Source organism: Coptis chinensis, chromosome 5 (genome assembly GCF_015680905.1).
Source record: "Coptis chinensis isolate HL-2020 chromosome 5, ASM1568090v1, whole genome shotgun sequence".
In the NCBI taxonomy this organism is placed as follows: domain Eukaryota; kingdom Viridiplantae; phylum Streptophyta; class Magnoliopsida; order Ranunculales; family Ranunculaceae; genus Coptis; species Coptis chinensis.
In genome coordinates, this window is record NC_141460.1 from 96,579,642 (window position 1) to 96,605,094 (window position 25,453).

Genomic DNA, 25,453 nt, shown 5'->3' on the forward strand with positions numbered 1-25,453 from the left:
CACATGTAGTGGTTGCAGCCACATGCCCACAGCGACCTTTTTGCACTTTATCCTTCTCTAATTATATTCAAAAACTAGTGAAATGATTCCAGGGCCTGAGAATGTGGGGAGCACATCTTTGTCATAGAACTTTCCTGCTAATATCTTGTAAGTTAATTTATGGTATTAAAATTCTTTCCCACCGGCTTACAAGTCACATTATAAATAGAAATCTTTGTTATGGAACTCGTCCTTCTGTAATCTTGTTGAGTTAAGTGATTTGCTATATCAAAATTCGTCCATCCACGCCTCCCTCGACTAGAACTGAACTGTAAAGGCAAATCTTTCCTGCCAGCTTACAAAAATATATTTTCACAATTATATATCGGATTAAACAATATAATGACCACAACCCGTTGATCTGTTGGTAGTGTGGTTGACTATTGGCTAATTTGGTCATGGGATCAAGTCGACAAGTCGTGGTGAACTTAAAAACACACCAAAAAAAAACAATATAATTGCGTAGTGGAAGTATTTAACCAGGCATGGTGTGTACATTTACAATATGCAGTCACACAGTTCAAAATTTTCGCTCATCCCCATACATTGCTAGTTGCTGTTACCGAATTTAGATGTTTGCAATCATTTGATTAACACATTTAACAAGATAAAAAATGTAATGATAAGCTTATTTCCATCTTAATAGTACATGCCCTCAATCTCTCCTACAAAATTGTGCTAATTTAGCAAATTCAGTAAAATTTTTGGGTGATGAAACCAGAAATCTGGGACTCGAACCTCGCCAGCATCAAAAAGTTACTGATCTTAACTGATCTTATTTAAAACAGACTTATCAATAATAAAATTGTTAGTTTGTTTTGCTAACGTGGTATTCATCGCTCTTTGAGTGATCCTAGTAACCACGGAGTCCTGCCAGCCCACCAGGCATTTCTCAAGATAAGCCAAGGAGTAGGCTACCGCTCCCGCGTCTTAATTAGTCATGACTTTTAGTAGAATTACAAGTCTGGGGACTTGAACCTGCATCTCCTCTGAAGCTTCAGCCAGCTGGGCGGTACTACCCTCCCACAACTATTGAGGTTTTAGGAAAGAACAACACTCTTTTAAAACACTTATTTTAGTGAGCTAACTTTTGTATTAAGAAAAAAAAAAAGGAGGCACTTCCTTCCTCTAGTTTAGCTATCAGCTCTGTAGCATTGGAGCTACTCTATCTGCTTATATCTAGTGTTTGGTGGTGAGACATGGGACTGCATCCACCCACTAGTTCTCTTGGTCTTCTCGCTTCCTTTTTGTTCAACACACATCCGGGGTGAATTCTCTTTCATCTTCTACCCTGTCACCCTCGAGCCTTGAGTTCACCCATTTGAGAATGTGCGTGTTGAGCTTCCTTGTCCACTTGCTTCTGAGTCTCTAGAACAACTACCACTTGATCAATTGCGCCCCCAATAGACTCTTCGTCTACTACATCTTCAATACTTGCTAGCAACTCAAAAGTATTCTTCTCTACAACAAAATGCTGAGATTCCTTCTCTGTTCACACTACTATTCATATTAATTCTAGATATTGGTGTGTCTTAGCTTCTTCCAGTTGCCCTGCTTCTAGAGCTGAAGTTCTTGCTACTCTCATACCACTTGTATTTCAACAAAGAAGTACTGATCCAAAGGCCCTTATTCCTGCGTACCCATACATCATGCGCACTGAAGACATGTTCTTTTCAAAATTATTACAATTATGTTTTTTTCTATTCGAAAAACAATAAAAAAACTAATAATGAAAAAGGTTTTAATTTCAGTTAAAAGAAATTGAGATATGACAATATGATATTAGAATATTTATTTGCGATAGTTTCCGCAAAAATTTGGAACAATTACTAGTTCTGATGGCTAAAGTACATCGAGCAAACTTCAAAAAACTATTGAGGATAACAATGCAACGATTTTTATTACCGACATCTATGATGCGACACAATTCCCGACAAAAAATGAATGTCAAAGAGTTGCAATTATAAAATGTGACGAACTCGAAAAAATTGTGACGATCATTTACTAGTACTTGCAGTCTTAAATCCTTCTTGACTGTATTTGAGACTAAACCTTTACAAGGCGTTGCATTTGTTTCATTGCGTTTATAGTCTGGCCCGCTTCATATTTTGCCCTCGAGCTACTCATTGGTCAGTTCATATTCATATGGGGAAGGAACATATTCGTTCCAATCTTTACCTTTTTTCTCTTCTCTTTTCATTTCATACGAGGAATCCCTAGCTAAGATACCAACAAAAATGTGGTTCGTTCATTCCAAATTAGAGTTAAGTAAGTCCACCACTTAATTTAAGAAATATTCCAAATATATATTCTTTCAACCATCATTCAATGTTAGTACCTAATTTTTCTTTTACACTTGTTATTTCAACAAGTACCTCATATTTCTTATTGCAAAAAACACTTCTCACATGGAATTTCTAGTATCAATTTACTTATTGTAATGGCTGATCATTTGGATCTTGGTGGATATATACATAGATAATAGTGAAATGGAGTTAGTAGTAGGAGACAACGGAGGTCATCATAATGTTGTTGTTATTGCACGTACAGGAGGGGGATTGCAAGGTGATCAACACCTTATTGTTCATGAAGACGTGATGGAGCCAGATAACTCTGGAAGGCTAAGAGAGATTGTTCACCGAAACCATCTTAGACCTCGACGTTCTACTGCTATACTAGCAGCAAACCGCTATTATAGAATGTATCAAATGGTTGAAGTTGTACATGACAATACAAGGTGGGAAGGCACCATTGAGAGTCAGGGGCACGGACAATTTCGTGTTCGCAGCAACCATGGTGTCCATTATTACGATATTTCTAACATTCGTCCCCATTTAGTGCTCGCTAACGGTGTTTGGGGTCGCGGTATTTACACCCCACTTTATGGGACATTGGCACCCCTCCATTAAACACAATACATTTTCTTCTAAGCCAATATTCTAGCACTCTCATCAAGTCATCAGCCGCAATATTACACTCTAGTTGTGCATTTGCATACTCCATTTTGATTGAATCAAGTTCTAGCTGTTTAGAAGAGTATGTAATATAACTAATTAATGAGCCAGATAACCCTATAAAAAGATTTAGAGACAAATTGCAATACAAAACCAAAAATACTACGATGGTGATTATACAATAATCATAAAATAAAAAAGTAAAAGTAAAGAAAAACACACAGTTGGCACTAGCAAAAGGTTTCAATTTGTTATGTTTTTATAACCTCATAAAAAGAATTAAATACAAAATGCAATACAAAACCAAAAGTACTATGATGGTGATTATACAGTAATTAGAAAATAAAAAGTAAAACTAAGGAGAAACACACAGTTGGCACTTCCAAAATGCTTCAATTTGTTACGGGTTATTAATATAAATACAAAAGATTATTTTCCGAGCTATAGAAAATAATCTTGATATGACATCTTGTTTAACGAGTATGCAAACCGTGCTACGCATCGGTGTTTTTTCAAATCTTTAAACCTGTCGCTCTAACATCTCTCTGATAGTATGATTTTTTGAATTTTAGTTATAATCTAAAAAATAATATAAAAACATTAGGAGGGGTTGAATATAATTTGAGTGACGTGAATGAGGTTTTCTAAATTATTTTAAATAATATGAAGCTAATTCTAATTTCAATAAAGTGAGAGAGTTTTTGGTAAATTGTTTAAAAAGGAGGGAGCTGATTAGAATAATTAAGGGAGGTGGTTCTAAAATTATAAAATAGAGAGATTACAAATACACAGTTCGGTTGAGAAATTTTCTTCCTAAAGATCCGGCTATCATATAGTGTAGAGATGATTTGTGTGAATATTAGAAACAGAGTACGGTTTTGAATGCACGTGCTATGCAATACACTCGAAAAGGATCCCATGCATATTACTGGATATAAATCTAATAATACTATTAAAATGGTAAAAGCCTTATATCCACTCTAATAATATGTATGCCATGCCCCCATTATGTTGCTTGTGAAATTCAACAACTAGTACTAAATTATGTACATTATCTCAAAGTTCATATTACAACTCAGGGGGACTTGATTTATGAGCACCTTCCATTACTAGCAAGGCAATAAAGGTAAGGAGAAGCTACAATTAAGTTCTAAAGTTTCAACTTTCAAGTCTCCTGAAGGGTTGGAAGGAATAATAATATGGCCGCGATTCATTCCATCAATTTTAATATACTCAAGTTCACACAATTCTACAATGTGTATAATTCTAAAGAAGGGATAAGGCATAATGCTGTTTTCATCTTTTTCAATCTGTTCGCGAATTTGACAGCAGTTGGGACATACATGCTATGCTTTATGATCTCGTCTAAAGTGACTACTAAAGATAAATCACTCGACAAGAAAAAAATAAAAAAATAAAAAAATTATATAGCAATTTTCACTCTTTTTTTTTGGGCATAAATCTTTGCAAAAACTCGAAAGGTTTCATTACCTCCAAACAATGCGATGAAACTTGTGAAGTAATTACAAAATTTCAGCGAAACTTGGAAAAAGTGTGTTGACAACATTGCAAACAGAAATTTGATATAAAAACTAAAAAGTAAAGTGGTATATGTTAACTAACACTATCATAACGAGGAGTGACACTGAGGATCGACACTCATTGATAGGATCCAATGCAGTAACAATAAGCTGCTAAATGTTTGAAAGCTTTATTGACTCTAATACAAACTGATTTACTGATCTTAAGTGTGCCATGGGATTGAACTAAGAAATTGTACGTACCCATAAAGATGTAATAAAAATGAATTATATTCGTAACCATAAGCTGTAAAAATCTCCCCATGCAACAAATAATCAAGTGAACAAGTTAAGGATTAATCTGCTCCGACTTGGACTATTTTGATTATCTGTAGCATCATCGTTTTGGTACAAATATTAATTGTGTATAGTTGTATCCATGGCCTTCCACTATGAAGTATATGTGGTATAAGATATCTTATAGTTAATGGAACTATGTTATAGATCACTTATATACAACAAGAGCAGTGGAATTTAAAAAAATATGGCAGACGAGGAAATCACACACGAGACTTTCAAGCGTGACTCCAAGTGCAGAACATCAAAGTTCTTAGTTTAGAGGATATATCTGCGAAGATAGTCGACTCTGGTTGGGTGCTTGAGCTTCATTAATGCTTTCACTTCATGCTTCCTAACCATCTCTCTAGAGATATTAAGGTTACCAGCTATCTCTCCCAACGTTCTATCACTTTGCCGTCAAGCCCATACCTCTGTCTGATCACCAGGCTCTCCTTAGGCTTTAGCCAATCAAGCTGGAGAAAGCATAACAAAGTAGGTTGTTTTCGAAAATTAAGATCAAACTATCAATACTAGAGGCTGAAAAATTGGAATTTATACACATTCAGATACACTTTATGCATATCTACATGCAAATCTAAGAAGGGATAGATAATTCAAATTTCAAAGCATGTTTCATCGTGTTTAAATCTGACAAGGTATTTAGAAATGGTATTGATAAAAATGTTACCACATCATCAAGAGCAAATCTGAGAAGTGCCGGTTGCCTCCTCCTATCACCTCCTACACCACCATCATCTGTAATCCCATTGATGAACTCCTCTTGTGTAGTTGCATGCTTTGCATGAAGAGAGAGAACAGACTTTGAGGCCCTCATAACTTCACGGTATCTCTCAGGAGAGATTCCTACTTTTTCTATTATCTCTTCCTCGGTCGGTTTTCTCCCAAGCTTAAACATTAATTCCAATTTGACTCTTTGTATTTCTACCCTAACCTGCACAAAGTTTCTAACATCGTTATGCTTCTCCAGCAGAATTATTCACCTAATTAACATGTACTGATGTAATACCACAAAATTAATTTTGATAAGATGGTGAAATCTTTGCAGTATACAGTGGTAAGCAAATACATATTATTAATGAATAGAAACCGTGCTTCATGCAGAGCGAAAGATTTCACAAAGATTTCACCATGCTATACGCAAGTTCACACAATTCTACAATGTGTATAACTCTAAAGAAGGGATAAGGCATAATGCTGTTTTCATCTTCTTCAATATGTTTGCGAATTTGACAGCAGTTGGGACATACATGCTATGCTTTATGATCTCGTCTAAAGTGACTGCTAAAGATAAATCACTCAACAAGAAAAAAAAAATTATATAGCAATTTTTTTTTCTTTTTTTGGCATAAATTTTAGTTCCTCTGAAAACTTTGCAAAAACTCGAAAGCTTTCATTACATCCAAACAATGCGATGAAACTTGTGAAGTAATTACAAAATTTCAGCGAAACATGAAAAAAGTGTGTTGACAACATTGCAAACAGAAATTTGATGTAAAAACTAAAAACTAAAGGGTATATGTTAACTAACACTATCATAACAAGGAGTGACACTGAAGATCGACACTCAGTGATAGGATCCAATGCAGTAACAATAGGGCTCGATACATATGTGAAAAGTTGAAGACGGAAAATATTGGAAAGAACTTGCATTTAAACAAGGGACATAGAGAAATACAGATAGCTATGTACACATCGCTTACAAGTTGCAGTTATACTAACCATCTGGGCCTTGATTTCCTCCTGTAAACTTTCCATGTCAGACTTTAGCTGGTTAACAGCAGCCCGCTGATCAATACAAAATTAGCAAAAGTGCGTCAAACAATACGCACTAAAGTTCAAAGGAATGTAATATAAACATTATGAATAATACTAAATGTTCACAAGATAAAATAATTGGCGCATTTGGAAGATCAAGAAAATCAAGTTGTAGGTTATATACCACAGATGTTATTAAGTAATGTAAAGATACCAGAATATATCTACAATAACTTTGTGGGAAAATAAACTTCAGGAAATTTCTGATGGATGATCAGGGGTAAAAAATTCGAGATGTGTTTGTAGCAAAATATATCTACTATAACTTTATGATTACCTGTTGGTTATAACTATCTGTGAGTGAAGAATTTTCAGTAGCTAATGATTCTGCTAAGGATCTTGAGGCATTCAGATCTCGCTCCATAGAGAACTTTGCTTGTGTCAGATCTTCAATATGCTGCAACAAAAGACACCAGAATAAATGTCAAGACAAGCAAATTGAGTCAACTTTATTGATTCTCAACAGAAAAGGGTACAGAGAATAATTAACATTAAGTGGTTCCTCAGTAACCCATATCCTTGGATAAAACCTATAGCAGATGTTGTACACGTGAAGGGCCCAATAGATCCAACAAGTAATCATAGCTGCTAAGTTAAGGGCTACCAAGGAGATGAGAGATATTGTACTGAGAGCATGCACAGCAGATACTGTTTAAGGCTTATGAAGTGAACCCAAAAAAGAAAGCAAGTAAACCTGTTCCAGAGTAGCAAAGTTTTCGTCCTGCTTCACTGTAGCAAACTCATGATTCCATTTTATACCACTGTCCTTGACACCTGCACCTTGCATTTCTTCTTCAGTGCTCACTAAACTGAATTGTTCCTGCTGTGATGCATATCAGGTATATTTGGAGTTTTCCACTTGTCAAATAACTGCCCAGAAACAGAGGAGGCTGGTGTATCTGCACTCTGAAATATAAAACTTCTAGACATATATGGTTCGGTTTTCTTTTCACTCAATGCCATGAACTCCCATATGAATCACAAAGAACAAAGCTAAAGAACCTCTGTCAAGATCTTACAAATACGACACCATCTCGCTTCAGCAGCCAGGTCTAATTTCATGCAATAAGGACAAGACGTATGATATGTGAATTTCAACTTATTTGCAGTTACGTTGTTCCATAATGAGATTTCAGTTGGACATCTTGTTTGGTTACGACGAACAATGAAATTTACGTAGCTACAACATATATTTAACTGAAATAAATGACAGTAACAATAACTGGAAACAAAGATGAGAAAGCACATTGTTTCGCTTTCATACCTGTGCATGTTACAAACGGTGAATCTTTTTTTCATTTTGAACCTTCCTTTCTTGAAGCCTGCAAAACATCATGACAAATTTGAGAAATAAAATTACTACTTTAAAAAACAAATAAATATGACAACAAATAATCCGTTGAGTTCTTTCCTCACTTACCCCTGAACAAAACTTGAATAACTCAAACTTCTAGGTTTGATCCATTGGCAATACAAACATTCAACTTAGAAACTTCACTTTCTGTACTTTCTTCATTTGAATTTTTCCAGCCTGTAACTTAGATATAGTACGGTCATCTGGCACTAATCCCTTCCTGATCATTTCACCAACAAGGTTTACAGCCTTGTCCACATCCCCCTTACTACAATACCCAGACATCAGAGCTGTGTACGCGATGGCATCAGCGGTTAGCCCTCTGTCTATCATCTCATTAAAAAGATGACGAGCATCCTGTAGGTTGTCTGCCTTGCAGTTCCGATCAATCAAAACAGTATACATAACAACATCATGTGTAATATCCATGATATTCATTTCTCTAAGCAATGTAGAAGCATCATACAATTTCCCTGTGGTTCCCTCAGAGTTATGACTGGAGTGGCGTCTTTTTCGATTTTCTTTATGGATCCCATCAATGAGCACCGTATAAGTAATTACATCAGGCTTGAGTCCCTTCTTTTGCATGTCATCAAGTAAATTACAAGCTTCCTGCAAGCAATGGGCCTTGCAGTATCCATTCATCATTATGGTGTAAGTTTTGACATCCGGTGTTAACTCTTTGAAGTCCATAAGGTCAAACACATACCGCGCCATCTTCATATTTTCAGCTCTGCATAAAACAGCAATAATTTTGCAGTAATATATCTCATCCAGGTCCCAATCCAGTAACATTTTCTCAAACAATACAAGAGCTCCCTGGGTGTCTTCCTCCTCACATAGTTTACTCAGGAGATTTGAGCAAGCATTTTTACTTACAAGGTTTTGATGCTCAGACAACGAGCGCAGACAAAGTTTAAATGCTTTTTCTGTATGGCCTGCTTCACAATACCCCTTGACCATAGCACTGTAAGTAACAACACACTTTTTTTTTTCCAAACTATCAAAAAAAACTTTGGCCTCTTTCGTCTTGCCTACTCTACACAGACCTCTAATTATCATGTTGTATGTACTAGCGTCGGGTTTCAAACCTTGGGATTCCATATCACTGAGTAGATCAAATGCTTCCTGTGCTTTCCCATTTCTCGAGTACCCACCGGCCAGTATATTGTAGGTGATAAGATCGGGCTTAACCCCCATTTCATTCATTTTTTTCATTATACCCAAGGCACCTTCAAGTTCTCCCTGACGGCAGTACCCATTTATTAAACATGTATAATGGATGGCATCAGGAATCATTTTCTTCCCCTTCATCTCTTCAAGCAGCTTCTCAGCTTCTTGCACTTTACCCATCTTGCAGAAAGCGTCAATTGCAATATTGTACAAAACCTCATTAAGAAAACCCCCTGAAGTCTTAAACCTCTGGAATTGTTCCACCACTTCGACAGTCTTCCCCATCTTGCATAAACACTGGAGGTGAGAGCTGACAATTACACAATTCGTCTTAATACCATCAGATTCTATCTCATTGTAAAGATCCAAGGCTCTGTCTAAGTCACCAGTCTTACGATACGCATGAATAAGGGCACTGTAACTGTAAGCATCAGAAGCCACTCCATGCTTCTTCATGTCATGTAAGACATTCTCACCTTCCTGCAGCTTCCTCTCATTGCAGAACCCACGAATCACGACATTGTAGCCAAAGACATCAATTGGGACCCCTGCTTCCCTCCATGCCAAAAGCTCTTCATAGCCGTCACGTGTTCGACCATGCTTGCACAATCCATCAATAAAAGTCGTGTAAGCAAACGCACTCGGAGTAACACCTGCTTCTTTCATGTCATAAAACACTTCGAAAGCTTTGTCCGGATTCCCTCTTCTACAGTACGCCTTGATAAGAATTACATAAGTGTAAGCATTTGCACTCAATCCCGGCCTCTTCAATTCCTGGAAAAAGGCCAATGCCGTGTCGGACTTACCACGGTCAATCAAGCAATTCATGATATAGTTACAAGACCAAACATGAGGAACGAATCCCCACCTTTCCGTTTGGAAGAACGCATTAATAGCATCATCAAACATCCCAAGTTCAACATAAGTCTTAACCAAAACATCAAAAGCCCGTACAAGAGGACTCGATTTATCGCACTCCTCATAATTACCATAAATCTCCCCAAGAACTTCGAAAAGCTCATAAACATCAAAATGGGGATGTTTCTCTTTAGACACAATGAGCTCCATAAAGAGAGAACCCAGCCTTTTCCTATTACCAGAACCAGACAAAATCCTAACAAGAGCCGAATAACACTTAATATCATGGCGAAAACCGCGGTCATTTAGTTGGCGAAAAAACAAAAGCGCATCATCGGGTTTTTTCCACATATCATTCAAAATGTCTACAACCCTTACAGTATCTAGTTCTACAAGGTGGTCGTGTGAAATGGGCACGGACGCTTCTTGAATAGCAGCAGATATTGAACAAAATGGAGGAAATTTACAATGGGCAATCCATTTTTTACAAGAAAAGTGCTTAAACGTTGAAACAAACATTATATAGAAAACCCTATCACACTATTTGGAGTTACTGATATTTCAAACGAGGGATAAGAGGAAGGAGAAGATTATTACCTTCTGTAGTTTTGATGTTACAGAGATGGTAAAGAATGACAACAGAAGGAAGAAAAACAAGTATTTGAAGAATGTAAGAAGGAATTGGCGGCGAGAGAAAGAGAGTTGGGTTTCATCCCTTTTTCAGTCCACGACTCATTGACATGACCATGACCACCAGCCTTTTTTTTTTTTTTTTTTTTTTTTTTTTTTTTTTTTTGTACACATAGTACAAAATATCAAAATAGGTTATTTATCGATATTCAATTTTTGGATATATCTTTGGGGATATTTGACATTGTTTCACATGCAAATATCGTGGATATATCCAAAATATCGATAAATATCATAAATATTATAGATATTTTTTAATATATCATGATACATTATTTATATTTATTTGAAATATAATAGTAAATATTAAATAAAATTGTTATATACACAAAATATCGCCAAATATCTCCTAAATATCATAAATATCATAAATATCGTCAAAATATCACTGATATTTACAGTCGTATATATCTCTGAACATATCAAACATATCGTGATATTTATATATCTTTTTTTGAAATCTGGATAGATATCCCCAAATATCGCGATATATCGGGATATTTTGTACTATGCATGTACATGTATATGAACATGTTCATGAAAATGAATCATCCTCAATTCCTTGATTTGTACTATGTCTCAAAAGGCTGGTCCATGAGTCGTGCTATTCCTTCCAGTTCATCGGAATTTAATCATGCTTTCAACATTGGAGGACTTGATTGAATATGCTGAACAATTGACAAACTGTTGGAATTACATGAATGCCCAAACAAAACACTAACTAGATATAGATATAGTGTGATGTGCAGGGACTGGAGAAAGAAGAATTGGTGCCAGCCTTGAGTTTTGAATCATCTCAAAGTTCAAAGATGAAGGTTAACTACAAGGATTAACTGGCAATTTTAATAGCCGGTGCATTATGATACTTATATTTTCTAGTTCCGCAAAGACGTCTTTCAAGGTCTCATTTTACGACAAGGGGGCATCAAAGGAGTACAAGTTTGGGTGTATTACATGGTATGATGGAATTCATTTTGTTCGCACGGCTTTTGCTGTGAATGGTGTATAGTTTCGATACTCGTTGTAAATGTGCGTTTTTCCTTTACATACAAGGGAGGAAGAGGAATGGGATTGGATTAAGGAAAGACCGAGTTCGCAAAGAAGCGAGCTGCCTACGTATCTTCTCTTGATTCTGGGGGGAGAGAAGAATCAGGTCTCACGTAATTCATGTAGATGATATTTATAGGCACAAAGGAGTGTTGATCTTCGAGACACGTGTACTGACATATACATATGTAGGGTGGAGATTATGAATGTGTGTTAGATTGGTTTTGGGTAGGAATTGTGTGATGATTGGGAGTTGGTGCAGTAGTTCATATTTCACGGTGATTGGAAGTACAGGTAAGGCTCTGATGATGATTATATCTGGATTAGGGATGATGTCTTTATTCGAAGCGTTCTACCTCAGGCCGTTCATTCGTCTTGAGGTATTCTTGAGCGAACTGAAGTGTACCACCTACATGAAGCGAGGTGCTCAGGACTCGATCTTAGAGGTCGATGACATGAGTTCGCTACGATCTCTGCTTATGATTAATGCGTGCTTAATATTCCTTAATGAGAATATTACTCCCTTACATAGCCCCTTCTCAATAGATTGTGTTGTACATTGAAGCGATCTGCTGAGAGAAAACGGTAGTGCGTGTTGAGCATAAGTGGAAGAGCGGGCTAGTGTGAACGGACCGACTGGCACACCGTAGAGCTCAAGTTGTGTTGGATGACGTCTTGATGGGAAGTGAAACTTGGCACGTGGTTTGCGCGTAACAGAATCATAGCAATTGGTAAGGAAACGTGTTGGATGGCGATAAGGCCGAAGTTGAAGACGAAAATATGGAGACGCTGTTGGGGACCATGGATATGGCTACTTGTTTGGTAAGTGCTCCTTTGTTATGTGTTACTTTTTTGTTTATTGGGCAACTTTAATTTTGGTATTGTACTTGTAGTTTCTTGCGGGGTACGATAAATTGAAGAATGTTGTGCAACACGTTGGTATTGATGTTAACTCGCACATCAAGCTGGGATGTATAGAGCCATAGATCACCTAAAAATATGTTGGGTTTGTGGAACATTCGAGCTTTGCTCCGGTGTCCGATGTGTTCTCGACTTTTTTGTTTGGAGAAGGAGGCGCACCCTGCGCTCCAGCTTAGCTTTGGAGAAGGCGCGACCTGCGCTCTGGTCATGAGAAAATCACTGGAAGTCAACAAAGAAAGGAGAGTGCACCTCGCTTTCGACCATTGGAAAACCTATGTTTTTACTTGGTTAGGGCACCCTGGCATGGCCATGCCTACCGAAATTTTGACATAATTACGATATTTCGGCCCAAAACCCATTTTCTCATCTTTTTCTATGTGTACCTATATAAAGGAAATAGAATAGGATTTTGAGACAACTTTGAGAGATTCATTTCTTGGGTATTGTGGGAGCTCTATTGAGCTAGGTCTCTTGTTCTTGATTCTTGTTATCTTTTGTAAACTCTCCAATCTTTACTATAAATGAAACTCGACTCTTGTGTGGATGTAGATAACATTTACCGAACCACCTTAAATCTTTGTGTCTTTTTGCATTATTTACTTCCATATTTATTGTTGCTATGAATTGTGATGATAAACTAGTGGTTTTGTTTTGTTGAGTTTGTTGTGATAACTACTAAAGTCTTGGGTGGGTGATTTGTTTGGTGTGATCTCAAAGTTGAAATCATTTGGAATATAAAGTAGCTAGATTGAGGTGTGACTTTCTAATGAAATCTCCCGACAAAATATACAACACAAAGTCACAAACTAATGTAGTCCCGAAATGCACCCAAATGTTAGCACTAAAATTGACAACATTTCAAATGTGTCATGCATTGACTTCAATGCCAATCCCAGGAAGATCGGTGTTCCATGCAAACATCTCATAACAGCCCTTCGGAACAGGAAACCGGAAATTTTCGCTACCGCAGCCAAATAACGAACTTTCGAAGAAAAGAAAAATTAAATCCAGAATACAGAAACACCCAACCTTTCTCCCTTTCTCCCTTTCTCTTGTTCACAAAACTCAGCCTTTCATATCAACTCTAAAAACATCAGGAGAGCAATTTTCTTCGTACAAACACCAAAACACATAATAAAAATAATGAGAGAACCAAAATCAAGCCCACTGTTTCTTTCATCTCTGCTCCTCTTTTTCTTTTCACGTTTTAGTCTTGGAGATGATTCGTCTGTTTTGAAAGAGCTCTCGAAAGCTATATCACCAACGCCGTCGGGATGGAAACAAGCGAAACCATGTGATTGGGCAGGTATTACTTGTGATACATCTGATCAAATTACCGCCATCCGTCTTTCCAAAATGTCTTTATCGGGTACATTACCAACAAATCTAAATCAGCTCAAAATGCTTCAAAGCTTATTTCTTCAAGGGAACCATTTTTCTGGGCCATTACCTTCTTTTGCCAATCTCTCCAACCTACGCGTCATTGATCTTGACAACAACAACTTCACATCTGTTCCACTCTTATGCTTTTCTGGTTTAAGCAGTCTTCAGGAATTGACTATTGATGGCAACCAAAATTTGGAACCATGGTTTTTCCCTCCAGAATTGAGCCAATCAGAAGCCTTGGTCAATTTGTCTGCAAGTCGAGTTAATCTGATGGGTTCTCTACCTGACGTTTTTGGGAAACTATCGAGCTTGCAATTCGTGAGACTTTCCTACAACAATCTCACAGGCTCACTACCAATGAGTTTTGCTGGAACAGGGCTTCAACAGTTATTGCTTAATAATCAGGCATTGGGTCTATCTGGCAGACTTGATGTGCTCGGCACACTGACACAGTTATCTCAAGTATGGCTTCAGGTAAACGCATTCATTGGTCCAGTTCCTGATTTATCAAATTGTACAGAATTGTCCGATCTTCAGCTTCGTGATAATCAAATTACTGGAGTTGTACCGCCTTCAGTAACCACGCTTCCTCGGTTGAGTAATGTTGAGCTCCAAAATAATAAGTTGCAAGGACCTCAACCAGAGTTTGGAAAAGGTGTTATTGTCAAACTCGGAGATACCAACCAATTTTGTGACACCAAACCTGGTCCTTGTGACCCTCAAGTGACGACATTGCTTGAAATTGCGGGTGCAATTGGTTATCCGATGAACTTGGCAGAATCTTGGAAAGGAAATGATGCGTGTGAAGATTGGAGTTTTGTTACCTGTGATTCAGAAAGAAAGGTGACTGGTATAAACTTTTCGAAGCAACATTTTGTGGGAACGATATCTCCTGCTTTCGGCAAGCTTACTTCGTTAAGAAACTTGCTGTTGAACGACAATGACCTTATTGGTGCTATACCTGATAGTTTAGCTTCGCTTCCTCAACTCCAACTATTGGATGTCGGCTACAATAATCTCACAGGAAAGATACCAAAATTTTCGTCAAAGGTGAATCTTAAAACACCAGGTAATCTTTTCTTGGGTACTGACGTGCCAGTCGGAGGTGGCACCGGGAGTGGAGCGAGGACTAGTGCTGGTACTACTGGAAATTCCAGCACTCCTATTACAAATGATACTGATTCTAGAATCAGGGCTGGTAAGATTGCTGGGATAGTAATTGGTAGTCTGGTTTTTATCACAGCTGTATTCCTGGTTAGTTACATCTGTATCACCAAGAAACATCCCAAGAAATTTGGGCGCTTACGAACCAAAAATGTTACAAGTAAAGATCACAATGCTGTCCTATTATCTGACGCTAAAAGTTTTATAATTCGATTTGAGGTTCTTCGCCAAGCTACAAACAATTTCGACGACAAGAATATATTGGGCAAGGGAGGATTCGGAACAGTGTACAAGGGGGTCCTTCATGAAGGGACTCAACTAGCCGTCAAGAGAATGGAATCTACTAAAACAGACACAACTGAATTTCAAGCTGAAATTTATTCTCTTACTAACGTGAAACACAAAAATTTGGTTACCTTGCGAGGGTATTGCATTGAAGGCAACGAAAGACTTTTGGTCTACGAGTATATGTCACAAGGGAATTTGAACCAGCATTTATTCGGATGGAAGGAAAATGGGATGGCTCCACTTGCATGGAACCAGAGGCTCTCCATTGCATTAGATATTGCTAAAGGAGTCGAATATTTACATACTCTGAACAACGACGGGCGTGTTTACATCCATAGGGACCTAAAATCATCAAATATACTTCTCAGTGATGACATGACAGCTAAAATTTCGGATTTTGGAATGGCTAAAATTACAGAAGATGTCAATAAATCAATTTTGACGATACACTTCGGTGGTACATATGGGTATATTGCACCTGAGATTCTTGGTAAGTACTGCCTTTGCTTTTTGTTTGAAAAGTTCTTAGCTTATGGTGGTTGAAAAAAATATGTCAATCGTGTGCCCTCTGTTACGTTGTTAAAATTCAGGAATAGAGTAATTGCATGATTCATTATAATTTCATAAAGGGTTAACGAACAAAAAATACAACGAATTTTGGTTTTGGTTTCAAAAAAAAAAAATGCAACGTAATTTGATTTGGTTTCAATTGAGACATGCTGTCTAATTTCTCTAACCGCATGCTACCGTTAGTTTCATTCCCAAATTTGAAATATTGACATGTCGTCACATTTGGAATTTGTAATGTTGACAAGTCTTTGCATTGTTTTGTTTTTTAATTTTTTGGTTTTCTGATTTTTCAATTTTAGAGTCCATATCACGATTTATGGTTGATCGATATTGGCCACATCATGGTTTTGTAGGTTGCGACATAGACATTTTAAATTTGGGGATGAAACTAACGGTCCACGTAAGCATGGTGTTAAAGAAATTGGAGTTCATGTATGAATGAAAAAAATCAAACAACGTCACATTTTTTGAATAAATAAAAAAGTACATTTTATTTTTTAAACCAAAACCAAAGTTCGTTGTATTTTTGGTTGTTATCTCTTTCATTAATGTTATTAACATGGAGTGACACTCCAAGACAAATTGGAGGAAAAAGTCACTCTCAACACTATTTTTTTTTAATCACATACAAAGACCGGGTAGATGAAATGTTAAGTATACCCTTGACGCGAAATAAAAAATGACTCAGGTAAATGAATTTTTTTTTTTTGTTAGGTAAATTTAATTGTATTAAAGAAAAAAAAGTACAAAAGGTGTTTAGGGAGGCAACATGCTACACTCTCTAAGGTCAATCTCAATCTAACAGCTATTACTTCCATTTATTATGATAGAATAAAATACATTTCACTGAAATTTGTAGAATGTTTGGAAAGGTCCTTTCCATTTGTGAATCCAGTCTGGTTTGCCTGCAAAAACAGTTCTTTCATTGGCTGCGAGGGTTGTACCAAACTTTGCCAAGGCGTCTACTGTGATATTTCCTTCCCTGAAAATAGTGGTTATCTTGAGTTGTTGGGTGGCCCGGCCGATAAAGCCCTCTGCGGTTTGTCCATCTTGCTTGAAGATTTTTAAAAAATACCGCCACCATAGGGATGAAATGTCAAGTATACTAAATTTGACGATGAAATAATAAATGACTTGTAATGAAGGTTGGCCAACCTTTAAAACGACATGGTGTGAATATATTAGCATGAACAATCATTATTTATACCACAACATAATGTATGATGATAGAAGAATGAATATATTAAAGTTAATGAACATAAAACCTATTCAAGAAAGTTTTGAATAACTTCGGTCCACGTAAGCATACATCAACATTGTTTAATGTATGATCAGTAAAAATACTTATTGGAGTATGAATACTCATTGTTCATGATATCTATTTGGGGTATATGAACATAGATTGTTGGGTATAAACAATCTCAACATGAGTTGTGAACAATCATTGTTCATATGCATGATATGAACAATCACTGTTCATACATCAATATTGTTCATACCTCAACATAATATAAAGTATTATCAATAAAAATATTTATTGGAGTATGAACAATGATTCATTGTTCATACATCAACACTGTTCATACTTCAAACATAAGCTATTAGCAATCAATATTTATATTGTTTATACCTATTTAGGCATGAGTTATGAACAATCATTGTTCATACTTCAAGCATGAGCTATATACAATTATTATTCATATCTCAACATAATGTATGATTAGTAAGAACATCGATCAATTGTTCATACATCAACACATAGTGTATGAGGTATATAAATATATTCACCTATTTGAGTACGAATAATCACCAAATTTCTTTACGTTATAAACATAACACAAAGGAGTGAAACTGATATTTAAAAAATAAAGAAAAATTTATATGTTTTATATTTATAATAACACGGAAGAGTAAAATTGGTATTTTAAAAAATATAAAAAGGCTGGGTAAACTTATTTTGTCCTTGAGGGTTACTAAAATTGAAATCGTGGGTTCGTAGATTACTTAATTGCTGGAATTTTTCCTTGTGAATCACTAAAAAAAACGGTGTCCTCTAGAATTGTTTTCTCCCAATTTCTGAACTCTTTTCTTGTATTATTAATCTCCACCGATGACTAAATTGTCTTAAGCATCAATTGTATTGCATTAACTATAAACTAACCATTTAATAACACACATTACGTAATCTAATTTGGTGATAATTAACAATAAAGTTGATTAAATTGTCAACAATGAGTATACTGTACTATGTAGGGTAGCTAGTTAGCTTATGCATTTGATTATCTGAAGACAAATAAATTCGGTCGGTAACTTGGTACAATTGTGCTTATGGTATGGTCCAAGACGACTATGAAACTATGAATATGGCTTTACCTCATTTTCACTATCTGCCCCCCATTATTTCGCCATCGGTTTGAAATTGTGGTCGGAGGGAAACCTGCTGCCTTATTTAAAGTACGTTCTTATGTTAATATTGTTTTATATATGTTGTAAACCGCCAAAAATCTAACATGTTGATACCGTGGTTTCTACTTGCAGAACGTGGAAGTGTGAGCACCAAAGCCGATGTTTATGCGTTTGGGGCCATTTTAATGGAGATTGTCACCGGTAGAAAAGCATTGGATGAGAAACAGCCAGAGGACAGACAAATTCTTGTAAGGTGGTTTCGTAAGGTTATCACAAGTGTAGAGGATATCCGAGGGTATCTAGACCCAATACTTGAACTTGACGCCAACGGCGAGACATATGAAAGCATTGATAAAGTAATTAAGCTGGCACGTCACTGCACTTCGTCGCCACATACTGAAAGGGCAGACATCAAGGAGGCAGTGAATGTATTGGGCCCCCTTGTAAAGCCACTGATGCCGTCTAAGGACACAGACGATTATAAAGGGATCGACTTCTCGATGAACCTTATTGAATGCGTAGAAAGTTGGAGAAAGGAGGAAGGGAGGTCTTCAACGGACTCAAGGGAGCAATGAAAAGGAATCAAGACTTAAACGGTTCAATTGATCCCTCATGAAAGTAACTCTGTCAAGTCCCTCGTCTGGTTCCATGGAATAATCGAGATCAATTTAACTAAGGGTGTCCAGGGCCAACTGGCCAAGACTGTTAACTTCAACACAAACAGAGCCAGATGTACCTCAATACTTTCGTGACCAAAGCATGAGCAAGGTAACTTTATTTCCAAGCAGAAAAAGAGAATTGTAGCTGTAAGTCTACATAGATTATAGACTGAAACTTTCATCTTCACTCAATATAAATAATTTGCTCATACAAGTTGACTCCTAAAACATTTTCCAGGTATGAAGACCCATCTCAGATGACTTGACCCTATTGCTATGCGGTAATGGCTTTAATGGCCTTCTAGCTGGATGAAGATATATATAGGGACGCAACTGCCGAATGGGGCTGCAGACTGGCTCCCAAGGCATAATCATTGAGATCATGTGAGTCGTTCTATTGGGAAATTAGGTTGTGAATTTTGTACATGTAATGAAGTAGAGATCTTCTTCTGAAAGTTCAGAACAAAACAAATATTGCAGATTATAACATCCAATGTTTTGACTCTTGCTTTTTGTATGTCACCAAAATATAGCCATTAGCTTAGACAAAGTACTATAATGATGATCTTAAAGCATGCCAAAAAAAGACAGATCAAACCACTTAAAACAAACAATTACAAGATTCTAGTTCTCCAAAATCAGAAACCTTGAGCTATGTGAATAAGAGGTAATAATAAGATTACATCAAGCTAATAATCTTTCCCTATCAGATTGTCATCTTCAAACAGTCACACTTGGGTACTTGCATGATCCGTGACCTACACCACAAAGATCACAAATAAATAAATAAATATCAACATTTTAAACATAAATTATTACATGGGGAACGAAATGAAAAATGAATGCTTACTTGGGTCCTTAGTCGTTTGAACAGCAAGTCCATTAAAGTAACAAGTAGCACCAGAACTTCTAAACTGTTTCCAATAAGAACTAAAAGCATAACTAGAATGAGAAACCAAATTCACCGGAGTATAACAATCCTTCCCTGGTTGAAGTGCTTTACAAGTCCCATTCCCCTGTCCACACGCGTACGATATAGCATCACCCAACTCTCTCTCACTCACCTCTCTATCACGCGCCACTACACACCATATCTTCCCTCTGTATGGAGCATTATTCGTCCCCAACGGTATTGGGTCATAATCAGATTCTGTTTGTTTTCCCGTTAAATCCACATCATAAACTCTAGTCCCATTAGGGTGTAACAAACCAAAGTTCCGTTCAGTTCCTGGTCCCGGTTTTTGATTCTCGTTATATAAAGAGAAAATGAACGTTGGAATCACTGCAGCCGGTCGAGCTGGTGTACCTGCTGATGACTTTGAAGTCATTTTACGAATCAAATTTCGGTTGTAAGTGGCAGCATTGTAAACATTAGCTCCAACTTGGTCAATATCACCAGAACTTGGCCAACCAGTTTCTGATATCAACAAACGAACGTCACCAAAACCGAGTTTCTCCATTGCGAAATTTACTGAATCAAGCATCTGGTCAAGAAGGTTTGTGTACTTTAACTGAGTTAGTGGATCAGTGTAGGTGAAATTACTTTTTCTCAACAAAGCATAATCGAGATGAATTTGAGATGGGGTAGAAGACCAAGGGAAATAAGGATACACATCTAGGAAAAAGAACGATCTAGTCCGGTTCAAAAAACTCAGTAACGGTTTTATCACTGTATCCGAAATATCGGACCGAAATGTACCATTTGAAGGTGGGAATGAAGATTGAAGAACATCCATAGCAAGGGGTGTTCCGACTTTGATCTTTTTAACGTCCATAATATTCATTGAACGTTTGATTCTAATCATTGCTGGAACAAGGTTCAACCAAGTTTTTTTATCTTCATCAGAGAAGTAACTCAAAACTTCATTACCCATAGAGAGGAATCTAAATTTGGTTTTGGGATAAAATGGAAGGATTTTAGTTCGTACCCATTCATCAGAAGCGTTTTGACTTGATGCAATATGAGATATTTCTTGATTTGAGACCATAATAGCAACTTGAAGATCAGTGTTTCCTAGAACTCTAAGGAGTTGACGATCAGCACTGTAGAAGTTTAACACGAGTTGCTTTGAGTGAATCCATGAGTTGAATAGATTGAGAAAATGAAGGTAAGTTGTTTCCAAGCTGACCATAATTGACACCAAGCTTGTTTGAGGTTGCAGCTGTAAATGAAAGAAAACCCAAACATAGAAACAGAGGAAACAGAGACATGTTTGGAAGTTTTTGTTGAAGTTTGTGCATGGAGTGGGTTTTATAGGGAGAGACAGTGAAGGAGGAGCGCAGAAAGTGGGGAGTGTAGTTAGAATGTTAGATATGGTTGTATAGATTCTTTCGTAGGTAAATTTGGAGTGGTTGTGTTAAGAATATAAAATAAAGAGGTCATGAAGAAGTCATTTGAACTTTATTACGTAGACACCAGCTTCGAAAGAAGAAATACGAATTCTTTTTGAAAAAGAGGACTGGTAAAATGGATGATGGACCTGTTCCTCTTTTCAAAATGAGAATCTTGACGTGTTAACACTTTAAAGTTTAAACTGGGCGTTTAGGTTGGGATATATGCATAGACCATAATTAAGGATTTCTTGAGATTCAAGAAAACATGCAATCTGAAATTTCGTCAATATGAGAAAACCCAACACATTTTTTAGAGCACTATGATCTTTTCTATAAGCTAATATTAAAAATAAAAAGAATATAAATTGGACGGGTTTCATGTCAGTGGTTTTATCTGATTTTGCTCAAGGCTTTAGAACTCCGTTTGATTTTGGGCTAGGTTTTACAGCTATACTGCCCCATGGCTTTCGTTGAAGACATAATCACCTATTGAGCAAAATTATGGAACTTTGCATACTGAAATATGGCTAAGAGGTGACAAGTATCTTAAGTATGGTACTGCTCATTGTGATACCACTTCCATGAAAGTTGACAGTCACACGAGCAAAGTCATCTACCATTACGGCATTACCCATGGCTAGTTTGCCCAGCAATCTTTTGCCTCCCTTTTTCTTTCTAAGCTGCAAAGTGCTGCTTTTATTAACCACAGTGAAAAAGATGACGGAAAAGCAGGGGACCGGACTTTTTCAAACTTTGGTTCCTTTGAGGAAAGGACGGAGAAGTTCCAGTGCAGTATCTGAATTCTGAAAAGCTATGCAAAGGCCTCTAAATAGCTCATTTTAAGAGATAAATTCTTTCCTGTGGCACGTGATGTACAATCTCAATCCCTTTTGCTATTAGATGCTTAAAATATGAATAGAATATAACATACTGATCAAGACCTGAGCATTGTCGAACCATGCCCCTTGGAGTCTTAGAGTTTACTGAACTCTATATGAAATCATACAATCTATCTCCTACTATTAAGCTGCACAGTACCATATTTTGCCAGGAGCATTTGCCGATGTTGCAGACTCTGCAACATGAATTTGCTGCAAGTAAGAACTGTACTATTTTCCACCAACGGGCAACGGCATTCAGCAAACAATGTTGTCAAGACAGCTTTCTAATGTAGTGTTCATCCTAAGGCGGCCTATACATTTTTTTAGCTGAATGCGGAAGTCCTAATTATGAACATTTTGGTACCATTTTTCTTATTTAATGCTAAAAAAACACAGTCGTTCACAATTTCATCAAGGCGATACTTCTCAATATTCGTCTCCATTTATATACGGCGACAAGCTTATCCAAGAAAAAGAATCCATATAATTTTCTAAATGCAGAGCTGAACTCGTTGTCCATCATGTTGAAAGATATGTTACATATGCCAAGAATAATAGAGAATAGTGCACTGGAAAAGAATCAAACAGGACACATACCTTCAACAAATCTTCATCTCAAAATCTACACAATAGATCCATAGATGCACCTTGCAAGGACTTGCAACTTCGTTGGCCAGAGATCCCTAGTTCATAACCATCATGAAAACTGCAAATGGTTTCCAATAAGACTAGAATTAAGCACGACTTTATGACAACAACAAACTGACTTCCACACTTAAAAGAAACTTTCACAGAAAATGGAATCTATCTTAGACAATAACAGAGAAACATGTATAGGAAGTGATCCATTTTTCAAAACAAAACCTAGGGGTTCTGGTGGCGTGGTGCTATACCAGGAATGTAATAGATATATTCATCCAACCACCTACGTGTCAGACCTTAATCAGTACAGACAACCGATAAGACCTTTTGGCAAGGTAGAGATATATGTTCCGATTTAACTGTTTCTGAACTGCCACCCAAATTGAGAATGAAGATCATTGGAAAACTCCCAGTTCTTTCATATGCAAAATCAGACAAGGTACTAGTCAACTAGCTTGTATAGGCTGTTGTGTAATAAGAGCAGAAGACTACATAGGTATAGATGCAAAATATATTGGTGGTAGGTTTAATGGAAGACTGTAGACTTTCAAATCTTAAAATATTTTCACTGCAAAAGAATACTTCTGTCAATGGAAATTTCTATACCTAGAAGCTCTATGAAGCAGCAGTCAATTAAAGAAAAACTTATGTGCAAAAAAAGGTGTAGGATATGTGAATTGACGGCTTGATAACTGTATATGATGTCATATCAGTACAACTATGCCCAAGAACATAAGTATTTGGATATGTGGTACTGAATCAACGAAAAGATCCTTAATAAGAAGACAAGTAGAAAAAGAAAACCTGTTCTGTGAAAGAATTCCAGCAGCTTAAAAGTTTGCAGGGCTATCATCTAGTTGCTTCTCGTCTTCAATATCCACTTCCAAAATTTCCTGAGTTAGTATAACGAATGCAGTCATGCTCCTTGTTAAATAGAAGTTTTAAGAAGCGTGTGGCTATGATCGAGTTTATGATATATTTACCGGAATCCTCTGCTTGAGGTAATTACCCAGCCTTGCGATAACAAGTGAACGTTCATGCCAGAAGCGTCCCTTCAGACGAATTTTCACAAAGGGACCATCCACTTCAGCAAGCTCTGCCACTCCTGAAATTAAATTTTATTTCTGTACATAAGCTTTATAAAAACCACTACACCAAAATCTCTGTGTACTTCAATTGCGTGCAAATTTAGCCAAACCACTTGTATGAACATATTTGACTTGTTTATATGAACATGCAAATTTAGAATTGCAAACTAAAAAATGGAAAAAATAAAAATCACCTGTCATGCCAACAGAAGTATCGAATATTTGCGCGAACTGCAAGTGACATATAACAATCACATAATCAAAACCAATATCATTCTAATTCTACTATTGGACTTGAATAGTTAGAAATGAACCTCTGTTCGAGCATCTTCTAAAACCAGTATTACATTATCTTCAGTTAAGTCTAGAGGTTGAAATGAAGCTGAAATCACACCCTCTCCTCCCTCTTCTGTTTCTTGTTTTCAAGTCAAATGATATCCCAAGAGTTTTGAAGTAAGAGAGGTTAGAAAACGAGTGCAATGGTGAGTATGAAAATGTAGATGTGCGTGATATTGTTGAATATGAGATGAGCTGATAACAAGGACAATGAATCTGTAACGCCATATATATCTTCGTTGTATGGGAAGTTGGACAGTGTGATTCGAGTTCGTGTTTTGGTTTCAAGTTTCAGGGAAGAATCGATAGGATTCCTCATCCAACCAACGGACAAAAACTGAATACAAAATTCCAATAAATATCGGCTTACGGCATATCAGTGTATTTCAAAATTTCAAGGATCAGCTCAGCACCGATACTTTAATAATATTAGGAAACTAGCACTCTAGCGGGCAATGCGCTTTTTGAGTTGCATAATGAATACATGCCACTTGAAATTGAGACACTTTCCAATATACATTAGCGATCGTTTGACTTCCTTTGACATAATAATTACATCGTACTCTCTGCTACGATGTAATCACGATTTTGGGTTGCCCAAAGAATTTGTGCATACAAGCATATTGTAGTCTCTGCTACACCAGTCTGTTGGGATGGCCGAATGGGATTTGATATTTTGATAATTATTTGTGGAAATAAATTTATTGAAATTTCAGTTACATTTTAAAATAAAATTAGGGTTTAGAAGAGAGAATGTGAGACAAAATTGATTGTTAGGGTTTATAATTTAGTGTCTCTGTTGAGAGTTTTGTTCATGCCCAAATTCATTGGTAGTTGTCTACACAATTGGTTGTTTGTTGTAAAAGAAATTTGTAAAAGAAAAAAGAAATTTGAGGTTTTATTGAACCAATGTGAGTGTGTAACATTATTTGATTATCTTTCAATTGGAGTTTATATTTGGTTGTGGA

General features: G+C 36.7%; 4 protein-coding genes across 12 annotated transcripts; 1 reads left to right on the forward strand and 3 right to left on the reverse strand.

Moving 5' to 3' along the window:
* Positions 1–5,663: 5,663 nt before the first annotated feature.
* On the reverse strand, positions 5,664–10,843 carry LOC147500587 (uncharacterized). Of its 9 annotated transcripts, XM_086562174.1 has the most exons (5): positions 8,109–10,842; positions 7,953–8,010; positions 6,966–7,085; positions 6,574–6,658; positions 5,664–5,804 (listed from the first exon to the last, which is right to left on the reverse strand). In XM_086562174.1, exon 1 carries the CDS (start codon positions 10,590–10,592, stop codon positions 8,169–8,171), a length of 2,424 nt encoding a protein of 807 aa, XP_086418300.1. In that variant the 5' UTR covers positions 10,593–10,842; the 3' UTR covers positions 5,664–5,804; positions 6,574–6,658; positions 6,966–7,085; positions 7,953–8,010; positions 8,109–8,168. The 9 variants fall into 9 exon arrangements, with proteins under 9 accessions (XP_086418300.1, XP_086418301.1, XP_086418304.1 ...); XM_086562175.1 differs by lacking the exon at positions 6,574–6,658 and having other exon boundaries at positions 5,673–5,804; XM_086562178.1 differs by lacking the exons at positions 5,664–5,804; positions 6,574–6,658; positions 6,966–7,085 and adding an exon at positions 7,430–7,511.
* Positions 10,844–13,751: 2,908 nt separating this feature from the next.
* LOC147500588 (receptor-like kinase TMK4) lies at positions 13,752–19,710 on the forward strand. Its single transcript, XM_086562180.1, has 3 exons — positions 13,752–16,059; positions 18,678–19,313; positions 19,443–19,710. Exons 1-2 carry the CDS (start codon positions 13,875–13,877, stop codon positions 19,118–19,120), a joined length of 2,628 nt encoding a protein of 875 aa, XP_086418306.1. The 5' UTR covers positions 13,752–13,874; the 3' UTR covers positions 19,121–19,313; positions 19,443–19,710.
* A 30-nt stretch (positions 19,711–19,740) lies between these two features.
* LOC147500589 (putative glucan endo-1,3-beta-glucosidase A6) lies at positions 19,741–21,593 on the reverse strand. Its single transcript, XM_086562184.1, is given in 3 exon segments — positions 19,741–19,962; positions 20,055–21,252; positions 21,254–21,593. Coding segments are annotated over 3 exon segments (1,428 nt in total). The 5' UTR covers positions 21,446–21,593; the 3' UTR covers positions 19,741–19,924.
* A 1,249-nt stretch (positions 21,594–22,842) lies between these two features.
* LOC147500590 (uncharacterized) lies at positions 22,843–24,571 on the reverse strand (the record flags this gene model as incomplete). The annotated part of the gene is made up of 5 exons (XM_086563661.1): positions 22,843–23,125; positions 23,866–23,954; positions 24,045–24,166; positions 24,344–24,380; positions 24,464–24,571. Coding segments are annotated over 4 exons (330 nt in total), but the record flags the coding sequence as incomplete, so codon positions are not given.
* Between the last annotated feature and the right edge of the window lie 882 nt (positions 24,572–25,453).